Source organism: Triplophysa dalaica, chromosome 4, assembly GCF_015846415.1.
Source record: "Triplophysa dalaica isolate WHDGS20190420 chromosome 4, ASM1584641v1, whole genome shotgun sequence".
NCBI lineage: Eukaryota > Metazoa > Chordata > Actinopteri > Cypriniformes > Nemacheilidae > Triplophysa > Triplophysa dalaica.
The window spans coordinates 27,222,290-27,241,419 of NC_079545.1; the positions used below are offsets into that span (position 1 = coordinate 27,222,290).

Sequence of the window (19,130 nt, forward strand, 5' to 3'; positions counted from 1 at the left end):
GGGTTTATTTATATGTTTTTTATTTCTGTTTATTATTTATTACTTTTTGTTTGGTTTTATTGTGTGTGTTGAGCCTTTTTTGTTTTATGCTTGTTTTATAAAAATTATTAAAAAAATTATTATTTCTGCGTGTGATTAAATTCATGTATTTTATTTCTTTGATATATTTTATTAAGTTATTTAAATTCTGTTTTCTCTTTATTTTATATATATGATGAGCTATTATAGCATTTTTTTGTTATCTGTAAAAATGTCAGGCAGATTTCAAAGTAAAAGTCTTAAGAGTAATGATACTGCCCATTAACTTACTAGAGGGAAGAATAACACTTCATGTAAAACGGGATGTTTTATTGTCTAACCTTTAGCAGATATCCTTGATGCATAAGAACAAAGGCCTGAAGGAGATCTTTAAAGAAAAACATACACTCTTCAAGAAGGGTGCTACAAATGGTTCTTCATAGCCATACCATAACATTTTTTGAAACTCTGTCAAAGGGTTCTTATAAGATTATATTTCTCCTACCTTTTTATATTCTACAGACCCTTTCTCCAAAACAAGAAACCTTTTGTCAAAACGAAATTATACCTTTATAATCTTATCCAAAATGACTTCTGATTCAACTTTGCGTATATTTTTTGTATTCTTTACTTATGAGCGTATCAGGGCTAAATAATAAAAACACAAAGCTTAGATCACAACAAAATACAACTCAAACAGCATCGTTAAACACAGTCAGTTTTACATGTTTACTTTATACTACCTGTACATTAGACTTCACAATTGCAACTATTTTCAAATAACTTAAGTAACTTGTTCTTAAAAGTGCAAATTCATAATTCATACATGGGAATTCCATGGGTAAGACGTGGCTAAATGGTACAGTTCACATTTCCTTTGTGCAACAACAGAGTGAGAAAGAGTGAGTGAGTGAGCGAGCGAGTGATTGAGTGTAGAAACAGTGTGTTGACTATGACTTCTGTTCTGCTCCTGTGGAGGACTGAGGCGTGCTGTCCGGCTTTACTATTTGGTAAGTAATGAGATACTCTGGGTAGGCCTGAAAAGCAAAAGTGAACAAAAACACATACATTTACCACACGCTGCATCCCTTTATCTCACAATGCTGCTTTCATATGAAAGAGTTACCTCGCTAATAGACATAAATGCAATATCATAATGTACTAAAGCTAAAAAAAAAGAGGAGATCTTGAACATATAGGATGATGTTCAAGCTCTCATTTACCTGCTCTCCACGATAGATCACATATTCCGCGTATGCCAGGCCGTTGACGCTGGGACGGCCGATCACAGAGTGATGTCCCGGGGGTGCGTGGGCCATCTTCATGGCACTAAACTGCAGGAAGGACTTGCCCAGCGTTACGCGACAAAACAACATCTGCCTGTGGAAAAACACAATACAGAATATTCAAATCTTGCACTTTCACAAAACTTTTTTACGATAACACAATGGGATAAATGGGTGTGTGCGTTTACCTATGGCACAGGTAACAAGATCTGTCTTTGTGAGTGGGGCAGCCAGTGCCACCCCCGATTCCATACACATACTGGTTACTTTTAGAGGAATTCTCTGCAAAATATATACCGGCTCCGAACATGCCGCCGATATAAGCATGACGCTCATCGAAGCCTTTATGAATGATGGCGTTAATAAATGGAGATCCTGAAACAAAATAGACGAACCGAACATGTGCTTAATACACTGTTGACCTAGGAATTCATACTGAAAGATTTATATCTTCTACATACACAGAAAGGATGATTTTCACCATGACAGATCTTAAAACAGTACCGGATTTTTGGTGTGAGATTTACCGTGAAACAGCATGCGCTCGTTGTGGTGGTTGTGATTTTCGTCTGAGATTTCTTTCTGTCTGTGTGCATATCTCTCTCTCAGTTTCTTATTCACCACCTTTGAGATCTGCATGCACAAGACAAATTCAGTTTGAAAGTGCATTTAACAGAGACTTCAAAACAAATATGCTTGACATTAATGCGCTGACCTCAGTTCTACAAAGAGCTCATTTTAGATATCTGGTGATAGTGAATCCGTACGATTTACCTTGATGATATTGTATCGACTAAAAACTCCACCTGCGTTTCCTCCGTCTCTGTGCTCTCGAATCGTGCTCTGCAGCTGCGGGCACAAAAACCAACATCCATCACACACACAGCGCTGAAGCAGAGGCTGTCTGGAGCAACAGAGAACTCAGTGAGTCTCACCTCTTCCTCCACAGACTGGAACTCTTTATCATCCGTGGCTAGATCGATCAGCACCGTGCCCTGATTGGTGCAGTGGAACGTCAGGTATGGATTTGCACCTGTGGGATGAAGCGCACGATCTCATCAAACTCATTCCAAATGTTTATTCTTGTGTGTGCACTGGGGCACTGATCTCACTATTACAGTTATTCATCGTTTTTTAGCTTCTAAATTCATCCACGAATTATGGTTAGTTATCGCACATCTAGTTATATCAATAAATACAAAAGCGATACAAAAAACTCTTTAAAGAGTAACTATTACAATGTCCTTAAAAAGTGTGTTATTGTGTGAATGAAAGCAGTCTGCCAAGTTGTAAAGCTGAAAGTGAACGAATAACAAAGTTATTGACGGGAAAAAAGGAGTCGACTGTGAATCACGCGAACGAGTTGTTTGTCGTTCTTATTTCAGTTCCGGGTCGGACTTACACCTCTTGCCTACGTTCAATTTGCGACACTCTAATGCTGTACACGGTAAACCAATCACAGCAGACTAGAAACTTTGACCAATCAAATCAAAGTAGGTTTACAGAAAGGTAGGGATTATACGGATGAATTGCCCAACAAATCATTTGAGAGTCACTTAAGAAGTGAGGTAATAATAAACTTGAGTGTTTTTACACCATGTATGTACGTAAACTTGTTGTCGGACACTCCATAAACCAAAGGAGGACCTTAAAAATCATAAAACATTTACAAAACTAACAAGTTTAAAGAGATGGGCGTTTAATGATCCTCACCCTGCTGTCCACCCAGCAGCCTTTCGATGCCTTTGATGAGTTTATGACGGTGACCGTAAGCATTGATGCCAATCTCCTTGAGTTCCTCGTGGCCCATATCGGCTAACACGTCCAGAGTGATCTAACAGAGGACAGACACCATCAAACACATGAGGAAAGACATCGACATCATACCACATGAGACCCAGAAGTCTCTCTGACCTGTTCTCTCTCAAAGATGTCCCGGAGGTGCTCGAGCCCCAAACTCTTCATGAACTGTGAGATGTTCATATCCAGGACAGCTGTGGGACAAAAGGATGCTTTTCAGGAGAAAATAGAAATGCATATTTACTAGAAAACAAAACCTGGAAACAGATCAGATAGACAAAACAAAAGCATTCATACATAGCAAGATGACACAATCTAATTCATTTGTCAAGTTGCAAAAACACTAACATCTTTTTACAATGCATTGTGTTCAAAAAGATTTCTTAATTGTGATATATAACAAACTAGCGATGCATCCACTTTCCTTCTTCCTCTAATGATCACTGTTGCTTAGAGGTATGTGGTACAATACAAGAGGGTCAAATGACCTAAAAGTCCCTTTTATCAAATATAATAATATAACCCTGCCAAAGGCAACATCTACTATCTTTTTGTTAAGCCCGGAAGACCTATCCTTTCATAAAGTCATGTGACCACGATGACATTGAGACAATTTTAAACACAATATCAATAATACTGCTGCATCCCTATTACAAACGTACACTCGCTACTGTGCTTTAATGCTTTGACTCCTCCTAAACCCTGTCAATAATTTCTCATCTTCATCTCACCATCGCCTTCCTTCCTCTCAGTTCCAGAAGCTCCATCAGCAGGTCCCGTGGCTCCTCCGCACGCCCCGTCGCTGAGCGGTGCCGCCAGGTTATCGATGCTGGACGCGGCTGACAGACAGGAGGGGGTGGAGGCGGGTGATATCAGAGCAGCGCTGATCACGGTGGTCTGCGGTTTAAAACAGCTGGGCAGAGCGTCAGGGGGCATCGCGTCCATCAGCAGCGCTCGGATGTCATCGGCCTGAAAAACATCAACAACCACCAACCAGGGTTTATATCATCAAAACCTCATTTACTGACGGCACACATGGAATATCTTTCTCAAAAACATAATGTAAACCGATATGTCACTTTCTATGTTCCAGGTTCATTGATTCATTTGTTTTCTGATCAAATCAAATAAAAGTCTGCTCTTAATTTAACACGTCTTAATGTCTAGATTTCTTTGGTTTAGGCTGTGTACCGTGACCAGATCCAGAGCCGTCTGTCCCTCCTGGTTCTTCATGGTGGGGTCGGCACCGTGAGCCAGCAGAAGCGCACACAGCTGCGTCCGGCCCTTCTGTGCAGCTTCATGCAGCGGCGTGAACGCCCACTTATCCGTCGCATTTACACACGTGTTGAACTTGATCAACAGAGCGGCGATATCCACATGCTGGACAGAGTAAGAGAGACAATAGTGACATCAAATACATGTTTTACAAGGAAAGGCGTGGTCACGAGTCTAAACACTTGAAAACTGTTGTTCCATTATTACGTTAGATTAGTAACAGGGAACAAAGTGAATTTTTTTTTTGCCAGACAGAACAAAATAGCATAACTTATGTAAAATGCATTAATTTGAGCTGTATTGTAATTAATAGTTATAATAAATACATTTCTCAAATAATTCTGCGGCATTGTTCATTCGAAATCTGAATCTAACATTTCAATCACATATCCATTTTAATTCTACAAAACGTATCTTTCTAGGGATGTTACGATTCAATGCAATGCGATTGAAACAAATTAGAAATGAACAACTTACCTTGCATTATTTCTTAAATGCTTCACGTTTCTTTGTTTTATTTCAGATAACAAAACTAAACTGCAATTTTAAAACAAACGAAAAATAGAAAAAGTCTCTTTAATACAAACAAACTAAATTTCTTGCATTTTTTAGCATTTAAGAAATATCAGCATGTCCTCGTTTTGCAGTGAACATGACAGCCCCTGCTGTTCAAATATTATATTGCGATTCAGTTCACACCTTAACCGATTTGAATAGTCACACATTATAATTGAGTTTCAACAGGCTCACGGTGAATCGTTACATCCCTAATCTTTCATAACAAAAGCTCTCTCACCCCATATGAAGCGGCGTTATGCAGAGGAATCAACCCTCCTTTATCTTGAGCATTGACATCTGCTCCGTGCTCCAGGAGATACTCGGCCACCTCCAGGTTATTATAACCAGCTGACAAATTAAAAACATGTGAATACACTGCAGGTTGAGATCATTTTCTCCATTTTTTTTTTGCGATGCGTTACCAGCGAGATGCAGCGGTGTGGAGTTTCTGCCCTGCGTGTCTCTACAGTTGATGTTCTCCGGACTGCAGAGTTTCTGCACGCGTGCCAGACAGCCTTTCTTGGCAGCGTCCAGCAGGGCGGCGTCGCCGCGCAGCAGGTCCTGGATGTCTGTATCTCCGTCCTTCACCATGTCTAAAGCCATGTTACCATCACGATTCTTCTTCGACGGGTCTGCGCCGTGCTGCACAGGATGGTTACGTTTCGTTTACAATAACAGTGGAATAAAACCGATAATCATAACTCCAAAGTATTCCTGACGTGCTGTCATGCACGCTCTCTCCAGGAGAGATGATGTTTCTAACCTTCAGCAGTAGTTTACAGATCTCGTATTTGCCCTTTGCTGCGGCCTCGTGCAGTGGTGTGAACTTCCACAGATCTGCCACGTTCACCGACGCTCCGTGTCTCACTAGCAGCTCGGCCACCTCGTAGTGTCCGTATGAACAGGCATTGTGCAAAGGGACGAGACCCCTGGAGAAACAGAAAGTCAGAACATACCCGACCGTCCGATCACAACAGACCATTCAGACAGAAGGCAGAAGTGTGTACCCTTTATCTTTAGCGTGAACGTCGGCCCCGTGATGCAGCAGGTATTCCACCACGGCCACGCGGTTGTAACCGGCAGCGAAGTGCAGCGGGGTGGAGTGACGTCCCTCCAGATCACGGCAGTTCACGTTTTGAGGGGAGCACAGTTGCTGCGGGAGACAACGTGAGCTTTCTCAAATCGATTCTGATATCTACAAATCATTTTATTTCGAGCAGCATCGAAATATCACCGCTTCATATTTACCTTCACCGTGTCGAGGTCTCCGGCTTTAGCCGCCTCTAGAAACCGATAATCCACGTCTGAATTACGAGGAGGAATGTTCTCTGGAGAAACAAATACGTCACATTTCCTCAGCGTTTCTTTTGAATCACCGCTTATATTCTAGATTTAGATGCGTTACTACCGTTGAGTATCTGTTGAACAGCTTCATTGCCCATCTGTGCGGCGGTGAAGCCCTGCAGAGAGACGATTGACGGGTCGGCTCCATAACTCAGCAACAGTCGGCACGTCTGGATGTGTCCGGCAAGGGCCGCCCTGTGCAGAGCCGTCTGTCCAAGAGTGTCAACAGCATTGACCTACACGAACACATGAGGTCAAAGGTCAGAAAACAGGAAATGTTTAATTCGCTCTAATTATTCTCTGAATCCTTTTTAAGTCACTGGGAACCAGAAGTTGCGATCGTTTGTAGTTTCGAATTCAGACGCATTTCTGAGTGAAATGAAACTTCAATGTGGGCGTGGCTTGTTCCTTTTTTAAATGGAACTGGCAGCAGACTGACAGTTAAGGGGGAGGAGTTAACGTAGGCTCCGCCCAAGCCGTCTCACATATGTCATGTAAGATGGATAATCACTACATGACAGTAATGCATTTTCAGACTTTGACGGCACAATTTTTTGTTTTTTAAAAGAGAACGACCCACATTGATCAACTATTAACAATAAACGGACAAACAAAAGCGCGTATATAAAAAGTTATTTTTACCTTTGCTCCATGCTTCTGCAAGACTTCAAGAACGTCGTTGTGACCCCGTTCGGCCACTATGTGAAACGGAGTCATAAAGCTAGAAAGAGAAAAGAGGAAGTGTGAGATGGCTGACGGTCAGGGGGAAGAAACTGATCCGACCTCAAATCCCTGGGCTCCATTTCCTGATCTTAAAACGGAAGGATCTAAACATGTGTCTTGAAACACTCACTCTTTGTTCTTCTCGTGAATGTTGGCACCTTTCCTCAGCAGCATCTCTGTGACCTGTTTGCGTTTGGGATGAGGAGACGCCACGACACAGTGCTGCGAAAAACCCCCACAATCCTACGTTAAAGAGTTCATTGCATCTTTAAATTCCAAAGCAAATCAGGCGCTGTGCTTACCAGAGCCGAGTCGTGTGAGTGCGGATGCTTAAAACTGATGATCTCCTGCGCCGTCTTCTTGACCTTCGCCATGTCCGCTTCCCGGGCCGCTTGAAGCAGCGTGTGACCTTTGAACTCATCTGGATGATGAAAGTTTGAAAGATCAAGCGTGCACATCAAATGAAAGACCATTGACAAATACAACGCAAACGCTACGTACAGGTGAGTCTCTCTTTGAGTTCTTGTGTGGGCGCTACGTCCACAGCGCTCTTGCCATGACAGTTGAGCAGCGTGGGGTCGGCGCCGTGAGCCAGCAGCAGTGAACACACCTCCACTCGATTCTTACTGGCCGCCTCGTGCAGAGGGGTGAACTGCCATAGGTCCATAGCGTTAACACACGCCCCGTGCTAGGAAAACACAGGAATCAATCAGGTGCACCATACAATAAATCAGTCCAAGATCTCTAAAAACATGGGACAAATTCTTGTAGATGTCACAAATATCATCTTGAATGTCATGATGTTATACTACCTTACCTTCAACAGGAGCTCTGTGACCTCGTAGTGACCATACGAGCAGGCGTTATGAAGAGGAACAAGACCCCTGACAGACAGAGTAAAGAGCAAGAGATCATTTAAAGTTCACAAATAACCAATTCTTGATGACTAGCGACTTGACACACATTCGATTTAGAGGTGAAAGCCGTAAACGCCGCTCACCCTTTGTCTTTGGCATGTACATCAGCGCCGTACTGCAGCAATAACTGCACTATACGAACGCGATTATATCCGGCGGCCAGATGAAGAGGGGTCGACTGTAAAAGAAAACAAGAAAAATATCAGTAACATATTTCAAAATGAACAATTTCAAAATCAAATGCTATGTCCCAATTCGCATATCCGTCCTAAATAGTATTCGAAATAGAATTAGTATGTCCAAAATCATAGTATGCTGAAATCAGTATTCTCAAAGTATCCAGATGGTCTATTGTTTCCGGCGAAAATAGGACTTAACGGCTGATGTTACCCACAACTCACCACGAGGGGGCAGAGTTTAGTGATGCTACACTGCATCAACAAAATTAAATTAGCTAAATTAAAATTTTTAAGTATACAGTAAACATACGAAATAATGAATGAATAAATATTTAATTTGAAAAAAAAGAAGAGTTGTATTTTAATGTTCGTGACAGTTAAGGATCACAGTATCGTCTAGGCAACAACTGCCACTTCCGTTTCACATAAAGCCGCAGTCACACTTGACTTTTCGTTCCATTGACTTTCATTGACAATTATTTATCGGGATACCACTAAATCCTATTAAAATCAAGCTGGCTGCGATATGTAAGGCATCGATTATTTATTGATGTGTAGCTTTTCCGTGAAGCATGGCTCTGGGATCAGTAGCAAATGCTGCTCGATCTAAAAGCAGTGCGAGTTTGAGTCGCTTATAATGTGCATTTAAAAAAGCAACACTCGTCAAACGTGATCATTATAATATACTTAATTATCATAAAAATACCAGATGATGCTTAAGTTACATTGATAAAAAGATGTCCATAGGCATTTCCTTGATTCTAGAACGTGTTATGGTCTTATCTGCAGTGCGGATTTGGAGTTTCTGCAGGGGGGCGCCCTCTGGCTTTCGGATGCAGCAGCATTTTGCCGTACTTCACTCAAAAGCATAAATCACGTAATATTTATTGTCGGTTTATCGTGACAGCCCTAATTCAAATGCATGCGATTGCAACGAACCGGAAACGCAAACCCGTCTGAAGATATTTTGCCGAGTAGCAATGCTAAAGTTTGGTGAACTCTGACCAGTATATTAATGTCACGTGAGACCAATAGAAGATAAAAAAAGTCACAACGTTACCTCTCAGTACAGAAATGTAAAATATGGAGGAATTGCTCCCGCCCACCTTTCGAGCGAATTTCGCATGCTCAAAGTCTAGTCTCACCGCGGCATTAATATGCACCAGTGCGAGCGCTACGCACTAAAATTTTTATACTTTTCCATAACAAAAACAGTACATACTTTAAGGGCATAGTATAAGGAGGCGAATTGGGATGCAGCAAAGCAGAACTCAGACAGTTGCTCATCACCCCAAACCTCTAATATAAATATCGACACCTGTTCTGATCAATACATTTTGCATGCCAGCTTTCGGACAAGAGTTTCTATCTCTGGTGTACTGGAATGGATATTTATATTCAGGAATTAGTTCATTGCGTATTTTAATATTATTGGTGTAAGAAGCCCTGGCCGCGTTTATTCTCAAAATGCCGGTTGAATCCTGATTGCTGGTTGAGAAAAGCTGACCGCAGGTGATTAGATAAATCCATAATTCTGAGTAGGAGCACAAAAGTTATCTTTCCATGCAGTGAGATATATAAAAGTGACATTCTTTTACAACAACCGTTTAGTGATCTCAATCTCATGATGCATTCCGAGCTAGAATAGTAATATTATTTAATGCAGAATGGAGAGGTAGCGTAATAAGTATAAATGAAGACTGTAGTCGAGTGCAGCAGAAGCAATGTGACTTCTCTAGCATACACACACAATGGATGCAAACAGAAATCAGGAGTTAAACACACATGGCATTCCGGCAATCTGGAAAAGAGCATGCGTGCTGATCACAACAAATCAAACAGATGGAATCAAAAGAGTGAGAGATGTGTTGCGGATGTGAGGTTTAGAGGTGGAGATCAAGCAAAGGAAGATCATTTCGAGAAATACAGTGAAAGAGGTTAACAAAAATAACTAAAAAAAGTAAATGAAGGCCTTGTTTTGAGGATCTGCAGAAATCAAACAAATGTTAGCGGCGCTATTGGTTGATTGATGGATTGTGACCAGCAGACGGTAAGGCAGGTTTCTATGCGCTTGAAGTGTAAACCAGCTTATGGATGTAATTTTTTCTGGCTCGAAATAAAGAAAATAAAAAGTCACAGAAAGACCAAATAAAACTTTTTTCTGTTTTACAAGATAAACTTACCAGCATTTTTTGTGATGTTGACTGAATGTCGCCAGAACAAAAAACAAAACAAAACAAAAAATTAGCTATGAACTAACATTGTATTCATGTGAGCCCACGTTTGCAGTATATTTAAATCAACAACCTTAAACATCTTAAAAACTTTCATTCTGTAATAATAGCTAGTTCATTAGAAATGGACAATAAGAATAATCTAACACAGAAAAATACACATATTTGTTCAAATCAAACGCTCATATTATACAAAAATTGCCTCAAATTCACGACAAAACATTTTCTGTGGTCATGAAATTGTATGATGCCAAGATACCAAAAACAGTCACAAAATGTACAATTACTGCATAAATCCTTTACACTATACTAGAGATACATTTTCAAAGATACTATTAATCAATTATTAATAATTTAGACTGCACAAAATCTAAACTATCAAAATTAATTGTCGCGATTAATCGCATCCCTGAATAAAAGTTTAAAATGTCTGTGTACTGTGCAAATCAATTCTGTATTTATAATCACACACAAATAAATGCATATATTTGAGAGTAATATAAAAAAGTAATAAACATTTACACATTTAAATAACCAAAATTATTGGTAAATAAAAAAATTCATACATGTATATATTTTCTACAGTATGTGTATGTGTTTATGAATACAATATTAATATGCACAGTACACATACATACATCATGAAACCCAACCGTTTATTTTGGATGCGATTAATTGCGATTAATCATTTGACGGCCCTAGAATCACTTCTGACTTCTGCGTCAGAAGGTCATGAATGCAGTTTTACACGATTACCAAATGCATTCGTGTTTAAGATGATTAATCGACAATCAATCGATTCAATTATAATAAGCGATTAATTGTTACTCAACCTCAACTACAGTACACTAAACCAGGAGACTGTAGTCTAAAATACAACCATTTCTAATGCGCTCTACAGAGATGGGAGACTCGGGAGGATTGAAATGATGGAGGATGACAAAATCTTGCGTTTGGATTATAAACAGGGGAAGAAGTAGATCACAAAAGCTCTAGCCATAGCCTTTACGAAGATCAGAGGTCAAAGATTAAAAACGCAACCCTCCCAACAGCAGTTCAGAAAAAACAAGAGGCCTAGATGTTAAAATAAAAATAAAAAACATCCATGTCCAGACGTGAACTCATTATGGATGAAACTAGTTCAGTGCTGCTGACCTAAAAACACACACAGAAATACAGGACAACAAAACTAAACAAGGGGATTTAGCATCGACTTAACCTATATCTACAACATTAACACAACCACAGAAATAAATGATGATGTTACTTCCTGTGCTTTGAACTAAGCTCGCTTCTCCTATAGACAGACCTGCAAACTCTGTAGAGGCGAAAAAGGTGAGAGCCGTACGATGGGCGGGTTGTGGAATCGTAATTTTTCAGTCTTTTGATTTTCAAGTGCACACACCTATGGAGCAGCAGCTAATCACATGACTATCGTTTCGAATAATATGGATTTTGGTCGAATTTGATAAAAAATGTATACATTGCCTTAGTCTCGCGATCCCAATGCTCCAAGTCGTAATAAAAGATCTTAAATAATATTTACGTTTTCTAATACAAAGTTTGGGTTTTGGTTTTAAAACAAGCAGGATTGAGAAAATAAACTGTGGGATTTATGTTAAAAGTTATTAAGGGAGATTAAGTGCATTATAAGATGAGTTATAAGAGCTAAGAAAAAAAGATACAAGCAACGCAAAAGTAATCTGCGCGGCTCCTGAAAAAAAAGACTATGCCGAGTCTCGTTGGTAGGGTCCAAAATTGACTCCACTGTTAGCTGGTCTCTTGATTCTGATTTGCCAAACATATCCAGGTGCTGGACCAAAGACATTTCAGACACTCAAGAGAAGACCAGCACAAACCCCCCCCCCCATGAAAAAAAAACTTGTCAGAATTACACGATAAACAAAAATGACCTACTTTATATTCAAATCTGTGCAGAAATTTCGCAGAAAAGCGACTAGTTTGCAGGTATGTATAGAATAGGAGTGTAGGAGCATTAAACATCAGATGTCTTAAAACAAGAGCCTTACTAGGGCACTGAGCATCTGTTTCTTGCTAGCTTTCACTAATAACACATTATTGTTGATATTGTTTTGTATTTATTAAACAAATAATGAATAAATTAAAAATAGAATCAGTATTACCTTGCGTCCGTCGCTGGCGTGACAGTTGACATTTAGTGGAGTCAGAAGCGCCATCAGCTTCTCCTCATTTCCACTCCTGAGAGGAAGAGAGGTTTACAGAAAGAAATATCAGCTCACACGCTCATTCTTACATTTACGCATTTGGCAGACGCTTTTATCCGAAGCGACTTACATTGCATTGTATTATACATTTGTTTCTGACTATGTGCAATCCTCTGGGATCGAACCCATGACCTTAGCATTGCTAGTGCCATGCTCTTACCACTGAGCCACAGGAAAGCTTTCTTCATAAAATTCCCATCTATTTGTCATCATTATAGGATCATATCATGGAAATCGTAGTTTTCCTTGAAAAGACCTTCATACGCACAAACTTAATTTACTACATAATCCAAAAAGACCCATTATTGAATCTTAAGCTTCAAAATTGGCTTGCTAAGGACTTAGAGTAAATTATATTTTATTCCAGGTCAATTAAAACAATGCGAGGAGGTGTTCAAGGGGTGGTACTAAGACAACTTCATTTTGGGATAAAATATAATTGTATTATTTTACAGTTAAAACAGCAAGAAATAGAACGCCTACAAGCATGCATCACAATTAACATCTGTGTTAGATTACCTATGCTGGCTATTCTTTGCTATGAATAAAAACTTTTTTTTGTGAAAGTGACACTATTTATGCCTTTGCAAAGAAATCACTAACACAACTGAATTTCATTCAACACAAACAATTTGTACGCAAGCGTTCTCATTTTGCATTGGAGCAGAGCACATTTACACCAGCCTTTAAAGAAACATTGTCCTCAAACCCCATGACCATTTTGCACCATTTGTTCAATGATGAAATGATCCGAGTCATATCTCGAAGTAAGCTTGACAACCAACAAGAACACCTTAGCAACAGCAAAGAAATGCAATGCACTAAAAGAGACAGGACACCTTAACACTCAAAACATGCAACGCAACACTCGCATTCCCCTCACACAAACAGATTTATACACTACAGATTTTTTATATTATAAAGATTTTTGGTTAAAAATACGTATTTAATTATATAATTAATTATATTACAATTTAAATTAATTACCTTGCTGCCTCGAGCAGTTCATCCTTCTTATATTCACCTGTAGGTTAAAGACAAACAACATCTCAAAAAGACTGTTAACAAACATGACACATAAATGTGTGTTTGCATACAGGTGATGTAAATGTGTGTGCTTGCATACATGCGATATACAATTGTGTGTGTGTTTGTGTGTGTGTGCATACATGCGATATAAATGATTGTTTGTAATGATGACGGATGCAGTAGATTATGTTTGGATCACCAGTGAGAACGGTCTTGGCAGACGGGTCCGCCAGATCCAGAGCTGATTTGCCGTCAGTGTTTCTGATGTTTGGATCGGCACCGTGCTGGAGCAACACTGTTAAAAACAAAATCAAGAAATTCAGTCAGCAGGGATACTCCGTTAGACACTAATGTAACTGAACTAGTGTTAAACCAAAAGCAATTCAGATATTTACATTTTATGCATTTGGATGACACCTTAAGTGACTGAAGAGTCAAACTATACATTTTATCAATACATGTATTAGCTGGGAATTAAACCCATGAGCATTGCAAGTGCCAATGTTAACACAAAACTTACAGATATTATACATTACTATATAGGCCTAGAAGTGTGAATTTTAAACATATATTATTGTATGTACACAGTTTTAGTATACATTACTTTATTAGTGGAAATGACTAGAGACTTTGGATAAAAGTGTCTGCCTATATGGATGTATGTATATATATATATATACACACGTGTGTGTGAATACATGTGCGAGTATATATCCTGTATGTAATGTTTTATGTATAATATACTTGTGTGTGTGTGTGTGTGTGTGTGTATATATATACACATAAACACACATTGACAGATAGTATATATTCCCATATAGAAATATATTCTAAGTACATATTATTACAAAGACAGCTAGATACTTCCTGAATAATCACATCCAGAATAAAAGTTTGGGTTAACATAAGATATGTCTGTGCACTGTGCATATTTAGTTTGTGTTTATAAACACATACATATACATGCATATATTTAAAAGAAATATAAAAAATGAAAGCAGTCTCTGAATTAGAGAAAAACACTTATATTTGACAACTGCCAAATGGTAATGTCCGATGCTGATATTTTCAGATGATCATCATCCCTAAAGGTCCCTACATACACTGAATGACCATAACTATTATAAACCTCACAGATGCCAGTTTTCCTCTCTACACAGACAAGCCAGAGAGCTTATTTTAGCAGAACTATGACATCATGAGAGAAAATACTGCACACCAGAAGGACAAAACATGAGCTGTTGAACGCACACAATGGTCATTATGATTCGCTCGTGACCATCGCTGTGTGTCATAACTACAGCATTTTTAAATGATCAGGCAGTGGTTAAAAGTAGATCTATTAAATGGTATTAAATGTAAATGCTCTTTTGGCATCCCTATGATAAGAGAAGCACTTCTCGTGTTCAGTCATACCGATGCACACGTCTATCTTTCCCTTGATGGCCGCCTCGTGCAGAGGTGTGTAGTTCCAATTGTCTCGTGCGTTGGGGTCGGCACCGCTACACAGAAGCAGACTCACAACCTCCGCGTGTCCGAACGAACAGGCGTTGTGAAGCGGGATGAGTCCGCCATCATCACGCGAGTGAACGTTTGCTCCGGTCTGCAGGAGATGTTCCACCACGTCCTTCCTTCCAAAGCCTGACAAACGTCACATATGAAAATCCGGTTCAAAATTTAAAAAAGGATTATTTACATCTCATAAAAGATTGACATGACGTCATACATGATCAACACTAAACAAACCCAATGGGCCAATGTTTGCTAGATTTTTACAAGACGATAATTTATGTTTCCAGACCGCCAAATGGGATTTTATTTTGATGATGTTTTTCTAGTCATAACTCACTAGGTACTTACAACTGTCCTGTGGTGCGGCACAAACACATTGAAAGTACAAATAATGTGTCGAGGTGCGTTAATCGCATGAGGTCACGCTTAATTTGCTTACGAATGCTAAAAAAATGTCTTGCTATTTTGTGGAGTCAAACTACATTTAAACCGTGTTTCTATTCACATTAATGTCAGTAGTTCATAATTCATGACATCACAACAAAACAATTATGAGACAATTATGTAGTACGCATGTCATAAAGATCTCACAACCATCTCTGACTCATGGATTTCTTCACAAACACTTTAATTTAACCATGGATTTAGTTTGAAGGCAATCGCACATACAATTTCCAACAGATATCAGCGAATATTTATATTGTTATTGTTTATACATGAATAATTCTTTACCATATTACATAAGGTAGTATACCTGAGTATTTTCTATAGGTAGTATGTATGCTACAGCAAATCCTTTCATTGTTAATGTTTACAACAATACACTGTTGTATATATACAGTAAATCTATAAAGTGTAGTTAAATTGACGGTTGTGTGCTTGTAGTAAATACTGCTATAGTATTGTAAAAACAATACAGTATTATACTACAGTACTAAACATATTATATAAAAGTATTTTCATGTGTTTTTTCTCTCTACAAAAACAACGCAATTCAACATAAACAAATAATAAAAACATGTTTATTACACTCTTTTCATATATTCTTAATTCTTAACCATTTTACACCTAAACCCAAAATATGTGATAAATTTAACGGACTGTTGTATTTAAAAGGCACAACTATGCAAAATGTAAAGCCACTTTAAAGTGATGTCGAAATATACCGGTATCGTCAATAACCGTGAAATTGAAAACCCACCATTATCGAAATCGTGTTAATTCGACACATATCGTAATATCGTAAACTATTCAGCGGCAATTCAATATTTCGCCACAACGTTTACAAACTTTCTCTCCGCACTTTTATTTAAAGTGTGATTAATTGACCAAATAACAGACAAAACGCAAAATAAAAAAATCAGTTTCCCTTTATTTCGTTCATAAACATTTGGATAAATATCGAGATAATATCGCAACCGTGAAATTGTTGAAGCGCATACATCGTGTAGCGAAATTGAGATATCGCGACAGCCCTGTATCTGACACGAATATAAAACACACATACCTGCTGCGAAATGGAGCGGTGTTGATTTTCGGCCGGCCATGTCTTTTGCGTTCACATTCACCGAGTCCACCAACCGCTTCACCCGCGACACGTCTCCGTTCCGACAGGCCTCGAAAAGCTCTCTGAACGCCCCGCCGGCTCCGCACACTCCCTCCCCGGGACTGGTGGCCCCCGAGCCGGGACTCTGGCTGCCCGCGGTCGCGCAGGAGCTAATGCTGCTGCAGCTGGAGCTGCCGAGCGCTCCGTCGGTCGCTGATGGGGAGGGCCGTTCCGAGGAAGAGGCGGAGGCCGCTGCGGTCTCCGTCGTCGTAGCTCCGCCGCATTCCGCTGCGGCGGTCGCGGATGGACTCAGTAAAATCGGCGAATCGGGAATTATCGCGGAGGGTGATTCGGGAGTTGGTGAAGCGATCGCGGCGTTGCGCGGAGACGGCTGCAGGGTGCTTTGTTGATGCTGAGAGGATCGACGGGACACCGCCATTTTCCCCCCGATGCTCCGTCTGTCTGTCAACAATAACAGCTGGAGCTGCTGCACTTCCGCTTAGGGCGAGGAGACTTCCGGTCTGAGACAGTGCAAGAAAATTCGTCCATTTATTATTGAAAAATATGTTTGTTGTACTGTTTTACTACTATATATAAAATTCCGTAATAGTTTATAATGTTTATGTTTGATTATCTTGTATTTTGGTCTACGTTGCAAATGGTATTTTTTTCTGGCAAAAATAATGTTATTACGAACACTTTGTACTTTATATCTCAATTAAATAGCCTTTGCATCATTTTACTATGAAAATAAATGAAAGAATAGCACCTGGACCTACAAGAGAGATGTTCAGATCTCTACTTGTGCATGATTTACGCTAATGCTAATTTACCTGTTGCTATGGCGACAACAACAAAATCCTCATCTTGCTCCGCAGGACCCAAGGGTGTTGTGTACGGGTTGACCGAAATTACAGTATTTAACAACACTTATTTTGTTTAAAACCAACTTACCTTGCGCTTACGTGGTTGGTAAAGTCTCAAAACTTTTAGTATTTCAGTGTTTTAATATGTAGCTGGTGAGATGCCTATTTCATCCGGAGCTAAAGTGAAGGATGGAAAAGATTCCTATCTGAAGAGGTAACTCCATAAAAACACTCTTTACAGCACATCTATGTGAAAACATAACATTTTATGTAACCTTTAACATTGCATAATTTAACACTGTTATTTAACTTTTAGGTTTGATACTGTGGATGTTTAATACTTTAGTTTAACCTTAAACTGAAGAGCACTTTAGCACAGAGTTCATGCCCTAATGCTATAGGCTACATTATATTTAGGATTAAATGTCAGATTAGTTAATGTTAAATCATTCATATTATATTGTTAACCAGTGTTAACCTATGGTACTGTGAAAAACATATTGGTCGGTTTCACAGACAAGGCATAAGAATAGTCCCAGACTGAAATGAAACTTTGAGCTGTTTAAACTAAAAATAACTTGCCCAAACATATCTTCAAATATGAAATTGCCATTGTTTTAACTCTAGATGCACACCAGAAATGTTTTTATCTAAGGCATTTTATTAAAAGCGACTTAAATATCCTTATTTAACTAAGACATAGTCCTGGATTAGGCTAGTCTTGTCTGTGAAAAAGGGCCTATAAGTAAAATGTATACTATTTATATATTTTTCATGATTTTTTGAAGATATGTTTGGGCAAGTTATTTTTAGTTAAAACAGCTCAAAGTTTCATTTCAGTCTGGGACTATTCTTATGCCTTGTCTGTGAAACCGAGCAATATGTTTTTCACAGTACCATAGGTTAACACTGGTTAACAATATAATATTAAATATACATTATATTTGTATTAAACATACATTATATTTGTATGTGTGTTAAATGATGTAATTGAAGTGCTCACTTGCAGGTATTACAGAAGCCTTCCTGAGGAGAAAAGAAAGATGATTGAAAAATCTTTGACGGTAACATAAATTAAAGTAATAGTTCATCCAAAATGTAATCATTTATTCACACTCATGTTGTTCCAACCAGAGCACAAGTTCATTCTTCTCTGTGGACTTGTTTTATATCATACTGAAACGTATTATTATTGAATTGTATTTTTGGATCATTAAAAAAGAAAGTTTTACCGGTAAACAGAGATGACAATTCTAACAAGATGATTTTTCCAGAATGCAAATAATGTTCAAGTACACAGATGTGAAGAGGGTCTCGGGGACGTTCCTTCACAAGGTAAGACCTCAAAAAATATTTTTGGGGTAATTCAAATAAAAAAAGGCCATATAAAGATCATGGGCATGTTTTGTGTATAGTTCCTGAACCAGTAAAGGAGAACATTCAACACAGGAATAAAGCTGATGAGGATGATTCTGAAGGCAGGGGAGCCAACGAACCGTCAGCTAAAAAATCCTCCACATGCATTGTGTTATAACAGACCACACATGCACAGAATGACCTCGATGATAAACATAAAGTCATTTGATTCTTTCAATTC

The 19,130-nt window shown here is 38.9% G+C and overlaps 1 protein-coding gene across 2 annotated transcripts; it reads right to left on the reverse strand.

Moving 5' to 3' along the window:
* Window positions 1-333: 333 nt before the first annotated feature.
* On the reverse strand, window positions 334-17,226 carry tnksb (tankyrase, TRF1-interacting ankyrin-related ADP-ribose polymerase b). Of its 2 annotated transcripts, XM_056745076.1 has the most exons (28): window positions 16,629-17,226; window positions 15,026-15,250; window positions 13,809-13,904; window positions 13,568-13,604; window positions 12,479-12,554; window positions 10,284-10,304; window positions 8,005-8,099; window positions 7,822-7,888; window positions 7,506-7,692; window positions 7,307-7,425; window positions 7,135-7,226; window positions 6,924-7,002; window positions 6,346-6,517; window positions 6,186-6,265; window positions 5,945-6,090; window positions 5,701-5,866; window positions 5,360-5,579; window positions 5,176-5,285; window positions 4,296-4,484; window positions 3,836-4,073; window positions 3,219-3,298; window positions 3,018-3,138; window positions 2,240-2,337; window positions 2,079-2,153; window positions 1,832-1,937; window positions 1,493-1,679; window positions 1,242-1,398; window positions 334-1,055 (listed from the first exon to the last, which is right to left on the reverse strand). In XM_056745076.1, exons 1-28 carry the CDS (start codon window positions 17,104-17,106, stop codon window positions 969-971), a joined length of 3,804 nt encoding a protein of 1,267 aa, XP_056601054.1. In that variant the 5' UTR covers window positions 17,107-17,226; the 3' UTR covers window positions 334-968. The 2 variants fall into 2 exon arrangements, with proteins under 2 accessions (XP_056601054.1, XP_056601055.1); XM_056745077.1 differs by lacking the exon at window positions 10,284-10,304.
* Window positions 17,227-19,130: the final 1,904 nt, after the last annotated feature.

What these genes read in the sequence shown, in the direction of transcription:
- tnksb (XM_056745076.1), bottom strand. Translation starts at nt 17,106, where the DNA reads ATGGCGGTGTCCCGTCGATCCTCTCAGCATCAACAAAGCACCCTGCAG. An exon ending in ACCGCTCCATTTCGCAGCAG is followed by an intron (nt 15,251 to 16,628) that starts GTATGTGTGTTT and finishes GACGTTTGTCAG; the next exon opens with GCTTTGGAAGGAAGGACGTG. An exon ending in ATAACGCCGCTTCATATGGG is followed by an intron (nt 4,485 to 5,175) that starts GTGAGAGAGCTT and finishes TACTCTGTCCAG; the next exon opens with CATGTGGATATCGCCGCTCT.